The sequence below is a fragment of the Myxocyprinus asiaticus genome, chromosome 27, assembly GCF_019703515.2.
Source record: "Myxocyprinus asiaticus isolate MX2 ecotype Aquarium Trade chromosome 27, UBuf_Myxa_2, whole genome shotgun sequence".
In the NCBI taxonomy this organism is placed as follows: Eukaryota; Metazoa; Chordata; class Actinopteri; order Cypriniformes; family Catostomidae; genus Myxocyprinus; species Myxocyprinus asiaticus.
The window spans coordinates 14472037-14485907 of record NC_059370.1 but is presented as its reverse complement, the minus strand read 5'-3'; the positions used below and the strand labels follow the sequence as shown (position 1 = coordinate 14485907).

Genomic DNA, 13871 nt, shown 5'->3' with positions numbered 1-13871 from the left:
TTTAGTGTTGCACCAAAGAAAAAGAAGTAATTCAGGTTCAGATGAACATGAAGGTGGGTAAGTGAAGACAGCATTTTCCTTTTGTGGTTAACTACCCCCCCCCCATAATGTGTCCCGTAATTATATAAAATATCTTCTTTTTTTTTTTTTTTGCCTTTTACTGCTGTCGGTGGTGCCTTTTTCTCGTAATATTGAATCATTCTAATTTATATTTCTAAGCAGGAAAACAATTCCACTATACACAGAAAATCACATTATAGTACACAAATAAAACAAATAACCATTAATTGTAGGCTATATACTGTATGGTAATACATGATAACATGTTAACTTGAACATTATACTACTCCCATATTAGCTATACAATGCTTAACATTTTATTGCGTATTATGTATGTATAAATTTATTAATTAGTGTAATTATAAAGTACTAACAATTTTCATAATATCCTAATGAAAGGAACATTAATGACACCTATTTATTTAAATACATATTTACCATGCCATGGTCCCTAGCAGTGTACAGTACCATTCCAGCGAGAAACTTACCCTGATATACATTTTATAAGCTCATGTGGGGCTATAATTACAACAGTAATTTTTGTATCTATTTATGAAAAAAAAAAAAAAAAAAAAAAATATATATATATATATATATATATATATATATATATATATATATATATATATATATATATATATATATATATATTCACAGGAATTTCATAAACGCACAGGATGCCCACCTCTTCATATACTACTACACCGCTGCATGCGGGTGAGTACATTATGACAGATTTTTTTTCTTTCTTGGGTGAACCTTAACTTTAAGGCTGTATATACTTCTTGTGTTTAATTTATTTCAGTTTCTGACATGGCTGGCATACACCGACAAGGAAAAAAACAAATCAATTAAATATAAAATAAAACATCCTCTTTTAATAAATCCACTACATTTATTAATGTAGATAATTACAGGTGTATTAGAAGACCTTCTAGAACAGAATACTGATGTAGTTTAATTGCATTGTTAGAGCTGAATTTTGAAGTTTTGCAGCAAGGCATTTCATTATATGTTTCCTTTCTTTTATCACCTTTCGACCTGCACTAGCTTCATGTCAAAAGGCCAAACTTCTATATTCAGAGTTGGTCCAAGGTTTTCATTTTTACATTGTCTTCGATCTGCCATGCATGAAAAGTGATCTATTCTCCTTCCACTGAGAATGAAGAAATATGCAAATGACAAGAAAATATTGCACAATGAAACTGAAATGGCTCATTCCTGTAACCGAGAGCAAAAGTGTGTTCTAAAGTTTTGTTACACTGGCAGTGCCTGCTATCTCTCCTGAACGCTGCCAGAGGTCGCCATCTCCAGAGTACTAACCCTTCCTTCACGAACTACATTTCCCATAACCCTCCACTCAGACTGATTACTCACCCACCTGTTTCACATAATCTCTGTCTATTTAAGTTCCCTGTTTACACGCTGTGGCAGCGGGGGCATGGTTGAGCGTCCATTGAGAGAGGAGAGGAGAGGAGAGGAGAGGAGAGGAGAGGAGAGGAGAGAGATATATAATCACTATATTACATTCATTTCCATATTCGATTTTCTGTTTTCTACTTAAATAAATAGACATTTTTGCTTTACCAATAATAAAATTAAGCAAACGCCCCTTTTTTTCTTTGTTTTATATTCCTTAAAACCGTAAATAAAAACAGTTATATTAAACATTTCACCAAAGTCATCAAAAATCACTTCCAAGAGTTCAAAAAGATATAATATATAAAACAATGAAAGATAGCTTCTCTCTGCTCACAAAAAATACAACTGTCTTTTACTAATGGATTAAGAATAGAAATAAAAGCATTAACGGCAACAATGCCATGCAAGATTCTCCATTGCAAATCTCCAATAAACTTTGTCAATGGTGGCTTGTAATAATGTACCCCACATTGGTTTAAAACTAGAATCCACACTTAAATGACATCGCCACGGATTATCAGAATGATGCATTAACTGTTTTTTATTCAGCACTTTTACACACACTTTATAAAAGTTTTTCCACCAATAAACTCAATATTTTGGTCTTCCCAATTTTTTACACTGTTACAGGACAGTTAATATCTGTATCTGGCAAATCCGGAGAAATCATCATTGCTGGAAACAAGTCTTCAGCGTTTGGCCTTCTTTTTAATATTGAAAAGTCATAAAGGAGCATCCATTCTTCTTCGGATAAAGAGCCTCGACATTTTTCCAATATTTGTCCAACAACTCTTTTGGATCGAAGTCCAAGTCTTTGAGTCAATGCAACAGTATTACTCAAATTCCATCCAGTCACTTCCACTAAATCCTTCATTGTTATAATCTTCTTGTTTTTCAATTTTTGTTCAAACCATGGCACTATTTCACAGGACAAATTCAAACAAGAACCATTAATAAAGGGTTCTTGCATTAACCAATGCAAAGATTTTCCATCTGTAGACCTTGTTATTTACATCAAACTCAATGATTTTTGAACACCTTCATAAAAACGTGAAATTTCTTTTAAATTATTTTTTGTACAGTTTGTCCAAAATAATTATTTCTTTAATCCTAACTTCCCAACCACACTTAGAAGCTTAAAAGCTATATTCGTCCAAGACAGCTTTTGATACAATATCTTTTTAACAAACTGCAGTCTAAAAGCCGCTTTCCGACTAGCAAGGTGTAATAAACCTTGTCCTCCCTCCTCTAAGGGAAGGTACAACACACTCTTTGGAAGCCAATGTAAATTGTCCCAAAAAAACTTAACAAGAGAAGTTTGAATTTTCTCTGACTAGCCCACTGGTGGTTCTAATACTGCTAAGTGGTGCCATAACATGGATGCCACTAAATTGTTAATTACAAGGATTCTCCCTCTAAAAGACATTTTTGTTATACGCCAATTCCACCTCCCCAATCTTCCTTGAACTTTTTCTAAAACATTTTCCCAATTCTTTTGCATTGTTGCCTCATCACCTAAGAAAACCCCAAATATTTAAAACCCCCTTTCGCCCATAACAATCCACCAGGAAAAATAGGTTTTTCATCCTTCCAATCACCTATTAAAAATGCTGAACTCTTTGACCAGTTAACTTTTGAAGAGGAAATTTTACCAACATTTTCAACAATTTCTGTTAGTCTGTTAATATCTTGTTGATCATTAACTAAAATTATTACATCATCAGCATACGCTGACATCTTTACAGTAAAATCACTATCATATTTGAAACCACAAATATTCTCCCTTATTTGACTTAAAAAAGGTCCCAAAGCAATTGAATACAACATACCAGACATTGAACATCCTTGTCTTATTCCTCTTCCTACTTTAAACGGAGCATTCAAGCCACCATTGATTTTCAATATGCTTTCAATATCTTCATAAAGGACCTTTATCATGTCTATAAAACCAGGAGGAAAACCAAAAGCTTTAAAAGTATCCCATAAGTAATAATGTTCCACCCGGTCAAAAGCTTTTTCCTGGTCTAGTGAAATCAGACCGAACTTTAGGCCAAAAAGCCTAGAAACCTCTAAAACATTTCTAATTAATGAGATGTTATTCACAATCGATCTATCAGGTATACAATATGACTGATCTATATGTACTATCATTCCCATCACCTCTTTTAGCTGATTAGCCAAAGTCTTAGATAAAATTTTTATAATCAGCACACAACAATGCCACTGGTCTCCAATTTTTAATTTCCTTTAAATTACCTTTTTTTGGGAGCAGGGTTAAAACTGCCCTTCTACAGCTCTGTGGCAGCTTTTTTTCCATTCAAGCTGTCATTCACAACTTCGAGCAAATCTTCTCCCAAAAACTCCCAATAAGTCTTATAAAAATCAACAGGTAATCCATCAATTCCTGGTGCCTTACCATTTTTTAAGCTTTGTCAAGAAACATACAACTCCTCCTTTAGCAGTGGTTTCACTAGTTCTTCAAAAGCTTTTTTAGGCACCTGAGGAAGATCTTTATAAAACTGTTGTGCCAATAACTTATCTTCTTTATGTTCACAGGCATAAAGTTCTTCATAAAACTTAGTTGCTCTTCTGCGTATATCAGCAGTTCTTTTCCATCATCAGATCTTAAACAATGAATTAACCGACTTTGGCCATTTTTTTCTTTCTAGGTTTAAAAAGAACCTGGACGGGGCGTCCGTTTGAAATCTTGATCTCACCAACGCCCCCTGTGCTCTAACTCCTAATAGATCAGCCAAAATTTCTTTTTTATTTTTCAGTGCCCTAAAATGATCTTGAATTCCTATAGACCCACATACATTCTGAAGCTCCCCAATTTCAATTTCTAAATTTTTTATAGATCTTGCAATGTCCTTAGTTACATTGAAAGCATATTGATTACAAAACTGTTCTATTTGAAGCTTTCCATCATCCCACCATTGTTGCAATGAAATAAAATTTTATTTTTGTAATCTCCATTTTTCCCCAAAAAACCTAAAGCATTTCTTAAAATTAAAATCTTCAATAAAAGCACAATTAAAATGCCAATATGCACTCTTAATTTTTATAGAATTAATATAAACAGAAGTAATCACCATAGAATGAACTGAAAAACCTACTGGACGTGACAACTTTTATAACATTGAGACTGAAACTTGAAACAATAAAATCTGTCCAACCTTGCTAAAGCAATGTGATTTTCTCTTACATGTGTCCATGTGTATTGTCTTACATTCTCATGTAAGTTCCTCCAAACATCACAAAGTTCATTTGATTCAATAAGTTGTAACAATCGACGTCTTGAGCCACTATGAGGCTCTAAATGATTTCTATCAATATCCCTGGCGGTACAATTAAAATCTCCACCAAGTATCAAATAATGCTCTTCACACTTCTGAATTGTATTAGCAAGTGTATCTAAAAAAAAAAAAAAAAAAAACATTCTTTCAGATGCATTAACTGGAACATAGACATTGATTAATTCCAAAACAATCTTTTCATATTTCACTGTAACTTTTAATAACCTTCCTTTTACTATCTCTTCTACATTACAAGAATCTGGCAAGAAACTTTTGGAAAATAAAATGCCAACTCCTGCACTAAAAACACTATTATGGCTAAAACAAATCTGGCCATCCAATTCTTTTTGCCACTCTACCCCATTTTCTTGTGTGCTATGAGTTTCCTGTACAAAAGCTATTTTCTATACATTTAATTTTCAAAACATCATATAATTGTGCTCTTTTAACAGCATCTCTCGCTCCATTTATATTAATGGATGAGATTTTAAAATTACTCATTAGGAGAGAGCAAAACAAAAAGCACAGAACATACACATTACTATTATTCCACCATTTGATCACTTTCATTTTGCATTATTTGAGAACTCAATCTTTGTACAATTTTCTTCAGCCGATACACATTTGGATTGGACAGACAATTTTCCCCTCTGTCTCATCAAAAATCTGGCTGACTCAATAAACAAGGCCCGATCAGAAAAATAATCAGTAACTTCAACATTTCGCTTCCTTAGTAGATTGTAGAAAACTTCTTACTTGCTCCAAATTATAACCACTAAAATCTTTCAGATTTTTATTAGTGAGAGAATCAACGGATTTCCTCTCACTGTCCGATCCTGAAATTTCATCAGCACTGTAGGATTCCCCACTAACTCCATCATCCTTAGTTTCACCAACATTCTGCATTTTTTTTCTTAGTTTTAGGCACAATTTCCCATTGATTTGTTTTTTCTTGATTGTTGGAATTTTAAAAATGTCGAAAATTTTCTCCTTCTAGCTCATTCAGATCTATTTCATCACTTTCCTGCGTTTCCTTCATATTGTCCTCTATATTTCCATTCACCTCCTCCTTGTCCACATTTCTTTCTTTTTCTTGTGCTTTCCTACCAACTACAAGCACATGTTCCATTTTATTAGTCTCTTGATTCCTTTCTTCTGAATCCCTCTCCACAGTGCTATTGTTCTGCGTTTCTCTTTCAGGATATGAACACATTAAATGGCCTTCTTTACCACATCCAAAACACTTTAAGCTTTCAGTTGTCACAAAGATACCATAGTCAAAATCGTCAATCTTAAACTTCAGAGCAATGTTCAAATCCTCTACACCACTCTTCAGCACCATATATACTTGTCTCCTGAAAGAAACAACATGTTTCAACAATGGAGACTTACAACCTAAAGGAATCTTCCTTATGGTTGAGACAATCTGACCATGTTTTGAAAGTTCCCTTTCTATAATTTCATCCTTGATGAAAGGGGGCACATTTGAAAGCATGACTTTCTTCACTGGATTAACCAGAGGAAAACCTTTCACAAAACTATCATTCAGAGTTATTCCTTTTTCAGCAACATCATTCACTTTTTCAATCTTATCCAAAAACAAAACAACAGCACCATTCATCCTAGATGCAGACCATATACTATTATATCCAACAATTTTTCCAATCGCTATACTAACCTCCTCCACCGAGCTCTCAATACCAACCGGCACTTTAATTCCATGCCACCGGATAAGCTGGGCGAAACCCGCTCCTCCCGAACTATCCATGACCGCCAGTTTAAAACTGGCTAACCAACCCTAATCCCACTCTTCCCCCCACAAAACCCACAAAACCAATTCAGCAAGATATAACAGTAAAAACAAACGTAACAGACTGTAAAAGTTGAGAGACAGAACTCCAGCCACGCTCTGAAACACACTCCACTTGCTCCACAGACACTCACACATGCGCAAACACAGAGAGAGAGAGAGAGAGAGAGAGAGAGAGAGAGAGAGAGAGAGAGAGAGAGAGAGAGAGAGAGAGAGAGAGAGAGAGAGAGAGAGAGAGAGAGAGAGGAGAGAGAGAGAGAGAGAGAGAGAAAAGAGCCAAATTATGACTAACACCTGTCTCTAATTGTAGTGAGATTGGGGAGAGTGGCATAAAAGGACCATGCCAGCGCCAGATCCAGAGAGACTGGGTCGAGGACTTTACTGTGAAGCTGAGGAGTTATTGTGAAGCTGTCCTATTGTGTCCTTCCTTATTACACACGCATTCAGTGCGAAGTCTTGTTCTGCCTAATCTGCAGTTCTGAGCGTTATTTACTATTACTGATTTCCCTGTGTTTTGACTCCTGACTGTTCATCGTATTTCCCAGCTTGCTTGTGTGTTTTTGGACCTATTGCCTGTTTATTGGATTACCCCTCTGTCTCTCAGATTTACTTGGTTTGCCTTTCTTGGACTGTCTTCCTGTGTACCGAACCTGCCTGCTTTTTGTTTACCCTTTGATTTGCTACTTTGTTGTGTTGTTTATACTTTTATTAAACTGCATATGGATCTTAACATTACTGCCCCGGCGTCTTTGCTACAAGTTTTCTTTGTGGAGAAATATTAATAAATTCATGTTTTGCTGCGCACCTATATCCATGGACAGGTGTAATCTTTCTGCTGCAGGACAAGATAAAGCACAGCTGACCTGGGATCAGTGTATGGATGAGTTTTTTTTTAAAAAGAGACAAGCTCGAATGCTCATTTACCAACTGTGTTTTCACTGCAATGTTGTAAGTTTTAAATGATTTTAAATTAAAGTTGCTTTTCCCTTTAGAGCTTTTATAAACAAATCCAAGAATATCTGTGTTGCTTTTTTGTCTTGAGAAGATTGTGTTCTGAAAATTGACCTCCTCTGTTGGTTTGAAAATGGTCAGCAAGTTAAAAGGTATATGACAGATGCACCACTAAGAAGATCAAAAGACTTAATTGACAATTAGAACATTAAAGGGGTGAAAAATGAGAAAGAGTGGAGGATTTATTATGTGTCAGACTGCGGATTTCTCTTACCTGTGAGAGCTCACTGCTGTCAACTCTTCCATTAACATCTGCATCAAAGCGCTTGAACATCATGTCTACCAAATGCTTCTTTGTGGCCATATCTTTCTCATGGCTGCCATGGTTCCTGGGGTTCAAGTACCTCTGAGCGTGTAAGTCCATCATCTTGGTCTTCAATTTTTTATAATCTCCCAGACGACAGTTATCATCTGTGAAGAGTTGATAAGAAACATTGGTCAGACCAGTGTATGTGGAAAAGATCAAACCTGCTCTTCTGTAACATTACTAATTCTTGTATAATTGGCAGGACATACACTATATGGCCAAAAGTTTTTGGACACCATATGTGCTTGATGAACATTTGATTTCAAAACCTTAGGCATCAATTTCCCCCTTTGCTGTAATAACAACTTCCACTCTTTTGGGTAGGCTTTCCACTATACTGTATGTAGTAACATGGCTGCAGGGATTTGCTCTCATTCAGACACAAGGCTATCAGTGAGGTCAGGAACTGATGTTGGTCGATGGAGCCTGACTTGCAGTTGCTGTTCCAGTTCACCCCAAAAGTGATCAGTGGGGTTCAGGTCTGGGCATTGTGCAGGCCAATCAATTTCTTCAACGCCAGACACAGTAAACCATTTCTTTATGGACCTCACTTTGTTCAAAGGGGCATTGTCTTGCTGGAACAGAAAAGGGCTATCCCCAAACAGTTGCCAAAAGTTTGGAAGCCATTACATAAAGAAACATTAAGATTTTTCTTTACTGGATTTAATGGAGTAACCAAATTCGTTAATTAGAAGGGGGTGTCCACAAATTTTGGCCATATAGTGTAGTGCACGATCGCTGTGCACTAGCGTGCTCATGCAAATAGAGCCCTAACAGTGAATTTCCTCTCCTGAAATGTGCGCAAGTAAGATTTTCTACATTTAAAACATTCAACACAGAAATTAATAGTTTGAAGATGGGGACTTTTATTTTGTACTCTCATGTTGAAATCTTATGAACACCAGGAAAATACAATAAAACTCGCTTTATCTATATAACTCATAAATACTGTTATTCTGCAGACTTGGTTTAGGGTTTTCCCCAAATCCCTAAACCAAGACCCAACATATTAATTGTAACTCCTAGACCTTTCAATCTACATCAACCAAACTCTGCATGGACCTTCAGACTGTTCTGACTTATTGTTCTATGTGGTTTATGGTTTATCGGTCTGTCAAACTTCAAGCTTTAAAAGTTGTAACTTTCGGACTAAGGCTATTTCAAGCCAACAACAAAGTGTATCTTGACAAACTTTACTGTAAATTTAGTTTACAGTAAAATATGTAATTAACTTTATCAAATTATATAATTATTTTGTCTGGCAGGAATAGCATGTGTTTAAATTAAAGGTCTAAGTTTTACATTACATTACTGTTTATTGATTTGAAATGTTTAATTCTTTTTTTTTTTATTTTTTTTTTTTTGCTCTAAAGAATATTGACCATTTGATTAAAAAATAAATAAATAAATATTTTACTGCTGATATGATCAGTTTAAAAATGTTCACAAGCGTCTCTTTTAAATAAAATTCATTTTACCACCTACTTTCATTTGGCAGTATTAGCATGATCTAAATTGTGCCAGGCAAATTTGTCAAATGAAGCACAATTTACAATGAGCCTAATTTACACAGAAAGGAGGTGTGTTTGTGTGGAAAGGAATGACAGAAACTTCATTTAAATACTCAAGACACAGTGCAATTTTAGTGCTGATTGTGCCTGTTAAAATACTGTAGATGAATAAGACACAGGTTTTTGCTCTGAAATACCACATGCAAAAGTGTTGCAACTGTTTAGTGAATCTGCCCCCATTTGAGTTTGAAACTATATAAAACTTTATTTTATTATTTTATAACCTCTTCTCAATCTGAGCAAACAAAGCTGAATTATTTTGGCTATCACAGAATGACAAAAAACCCTACTGCAGTCATCACACTGCTGATGGTTTGAAGAAGAACCGAGGACAGAGTTTGTGTATAATTCTAGCAATCATGTCAGAATGGGCTCTGCAAATGTGTGAAGGACATGAAACCTTTGTTGGAGAGTCTTGTCACAACATGTTTGAAAATATTTGGAATTATTTTGTCCTTATATGTAGCTCAGGTGGTAGAGTGTGGCTTGTGAGAATACTGATGTTGTTTTTAGAGCAAGTGATGGAAAATGAAAGGTAGCAGCATATATGAAATAAAGTGAAAGAAGGAAGGAAGTGATGATAGCAGCTGGTTTCTAAAGACTGTCAGACTAGTTTCACTGACAGACGTCAAGGCAGTCACAGCTCATCTCCACATGACTGTATCACCCAGTGTGTGTGTGTGTGTGTGTGTGTGTGTGTGTGTGTGTGTGTGTGTGTGGTAGGCAGCCACAGCTTGCCACACATCACAAAATGGCCTCTCCTTTGACAAGCCACAGTGACAGGGAAGCTTCCTTTCTTAGAAATGGCAGAATGAATAAAAGATAAATGGCTGTCTACAGTCTACCTTGCCCAAAGGAGATGAAGGTCAGTGTCATCAAATATGTGTGTGCTTCTGCATGTGCCTGTGTGTGTGTGTGTGTGTGTGTGTGTGTGTGTGTGTTTGTGTTTGTGTGTGCGTGCGTGCGTGCGTGTGTGTGTTTGCATTTCCAGCACATTAACATTCCAATTTTTTGCCATGGTAGAAAACAGCAAAATGGCCTTTTCCAAATCTGCTGTCATTCAAACCGCTCATGTATGTAAAAAAGGAGAAACTAGGGATCTGCTATATTCCAGAATTGCAGATGTGTATCTGGAGGCATACACATATCGCATCATCCACCTGTGACTTGATGGGTTACAGTCCTAAGCAATGTTCCTTAAAAAAAAAAAAAAAAAACCTAGAGGTTACTTGAATCAGAGCTAAAAGAATGGGCAACATTTTTCAGCTGGAGTCAATCCACATATTGCATATTGATTTTCTGTATGAAACTAAAGCGGTGATAAGTCATATGTTGCTTCGCCTTGGATGGATAGATGGATGGATGGATGGATGGCATGGTCAACACTGCATAGCACTGGTACATTTAGTCTTTCTGCTCAGCTGGCCAAAGAGCCTATACAATAGAAATTGGTTTAGTTGAACAAGAACAAAACATAGATTCAAAGTGATCTCGAAGTGCATTCAGAGCTCTCCAAAGTTCTCCCACAGAGTAACACATTTATGATGTTCTACAATGACCTTCCTGTCTTTATTTGTTCAACCTTCATCCCTCAAAGGGTTTTTTTATGGGCCAAGGCTATCAAATATATATTCGTCCTCTAATATAAAACGCAATATAGACCCCAGTGCAACAGAAGGTCACTGATAATGGACCCATCATGGGAAAGTGTCCTAGGCCCGCTGGTAATAGCATTCAGACTATGCCTAACAAGAACCCTGATTCACCCTCATGGGTGTTTCTGCATAACTGAAAGCATAACAGCATCTCTGATGAAGGACACGTGTAGCTGATAGTCATGACCCGTGGCACAGCAGCGAGAGGTGTGCCACGGCTGGTTGCTCATCCTGATGGGAATTCTGGTCATCACATTCCTTAGCAAAAGTCAGGACCTGAGACAAACATGTTTGCAATGGGCAATTCAAGGCACGTATTCAAAGATAAATGTTGTGCTGGGTGTACCAGACTGTCCCAGGCTGGTAGCTGTTAATTATTTCAGATTGGTAGAATTGTTTAGAGGATTAGGGTCTAAGAAATGAGATCATAAATGCATATACATGTATATGCATATATATATATATATATATATATATATATATATATATATATATATATATATATATATATATATATTGTACCAAATTATTTTCAAAACTTTAGATTCTGTTAATGGTACTTGAATGTGCAACTGATGCGTATGGAACATCATATCAAAATACTCAGTACTGTCACAGTCTTTCCAACATTGCTTTTTAGCAACTTAATCTACAGTGCCACAGCAAAAGCAATGATGACCTTATTGTCTAAACATGATTTATATTATTAGAAAGAAAACGAATAGGCAACACATTTTATTATGTTGTCCTCTCTGCTTGTATGCAATGCAAAACATGTAACATGACCATCTTAGTCTAATTTCTGAACAAATTACTTGTATGAGCCAATTTATATATATATATATATATATATATTTATTTTCTTTTTTTTTTTATATAACTTTTAACTTATAAATCAGTTTTATCTGACTCACTTCAAAATAATTTCATTATTTGGCTACAGGCTGCTGAGGTAAAATGTGTTGTAAATGCAATAAAAATTGCATTTCTTATTTCCACTTGTTTCTTCCTTAAAAGTACAAAAACATTTGGAATCAGAACTAGAATAGTTAAATTCCTTATGATTCCAGGCAGTTCAATCGCTCTTAATCTGTGTATCTCTGTGGCAAACCTGCCCTCTGTCACACTTTAAAAAAAAAAAAAATAAAACAACTTCTGAACATGTGCCAGAGCCTCTTAAAACTATTCAGAATATCCCCATCCTTTGACAAGCACGACACAAATGCAGCATTCAGCACAAAGACATTTATGAGCCATAAAACCGCTCTCAAGTGGCCTGCGTGATTTACTTTGAAATAAAGCATGACACGTCCAGGCAGCCCAGAGGAATGACCCAGAGAAAAAGCAGGTTCGATCTCTTTCTGTTTGGAAGAAGTTCAGACTGCTAAGTCTTACATATCTGCATGGTTGATCCATTTCTGGTGACATAAAGGAGCCTTGATTCACTCTGAAAACTGACACACTGATACATTTTGTCCAATAACATGAAACAAAATCCTGTCCAAACATGGATCTAGAATACAGTTTCGCGAATTAAAACAATAACTTTAGGGACAGCTCTTTCCAACAATATTGAGTGTCACTGATCATTCAGATCAGTGATTAAGAAATGTCAAATTAGTTTTCACAGGCATTTAGGATTTTTGTGATAACCCAACCATACTTCCTTCTTGTCCTTAACTGTTTGATTTAAGGGACGTGATTAGGAAGAACATGGCTTATACCAGTACTTTTCTTTATAGGTTCCATTAATTCAACTTTCACTCTCAATTAAAAAAGAAACAGGCCTTCTCATTTGTACCACATTTCAAGTAATTTAAAATCTACAAATATAATCTAGGTCAGAAAATCCCACATAATAAGCAGATTCCATGTGACTAGTTCTGAATTGTGCTTGTAATGACCCTATCTTAAATGTTTGTAATTTAATTACTTAGCAAAGTTGATAAGGCCTGTCATGTAGGCTGTATATCACCTAATAAATCTTCAAAATGAGGTGAAGATTTTGCATTTCTTAGTGTTATATTCTGCACAGAGAAAAACTGGAAATTTATCTTTAGAATTGTGAAAGAAAAGCAATTTTTTAATCTTGTAAATGCATTTTTTAGACTGAATGCTGATACATGTTTTATTTGTGAAAGCACCTTTAGTTCAACAACTTGGAACTTCAATGACGCCTGATGTTTCTATTTGCATAAAGCAATTTCAGCATTTGCTAACTTTCGCCAGACTTAGCCACTGAATTAAACATCCCCCATTGCTTCAACCAAATGCTTTCTCTCAAAACACCACCCTTCAAAGACATGTCAGTAAGTCAGCATGCAAAACAATTGACAGGTAGAGAGCATTTCTAATTCGCAAAATGTTGTGCTAAAAATGGGTAGGCCATCTCCTGAAACATTTTGTTGTTGTTTGCAGAGCCTAGGGATGCCACATAGACAGATGTGATATCTCAAGACACTTGTTTCCAACCTGGTCTCACATTACTATTCTTATTTTTTTGCAAAGTGATTTAATGTGGCTCGTTATACAAATCACAGAAGTTTTCTGGTGAAATGAACACTAGAGGTGCTAAAAAAAAAAAAAAAAAAAAGGCATTTATTCCCTTTCACACAAATCATGAGTTAAAGTGCAGATTGTGTGAAAACTTTTCGCCCTGTTCCTCACACAATGCTATCTTTATAACATCAAACACTTTTTAACAGAGTATGACTTGCAAGGCCATACATATTAGTATTT

General features: G+C 35.6%; 1 protein-coding gene across 4 annotated transcripts in view; it reads right to left on the bottom strand.

The window, feature by feature from the left end:
- Positions 1-13871, bottom strand: part of LOC127418326 (follistatin-related protein 5-like) — a 314771-nt gene that overhangs the window by 147956 nt on the left and 152944 nt on the right. For all 4 annotated transcript variants that reach the window (XM_051658892.1, XM_051658895.1, XM_051658893.1 and 1 more), the window contains one exon: positions 7814-8010. In XM_051658892.1, coding sequence (XP_051514852.1) covers positions 7814-8010 — 197 coding nt within the window. The remainder of the gene's footprint in view (positions 1-7813; positions 8011-13871) is intronic.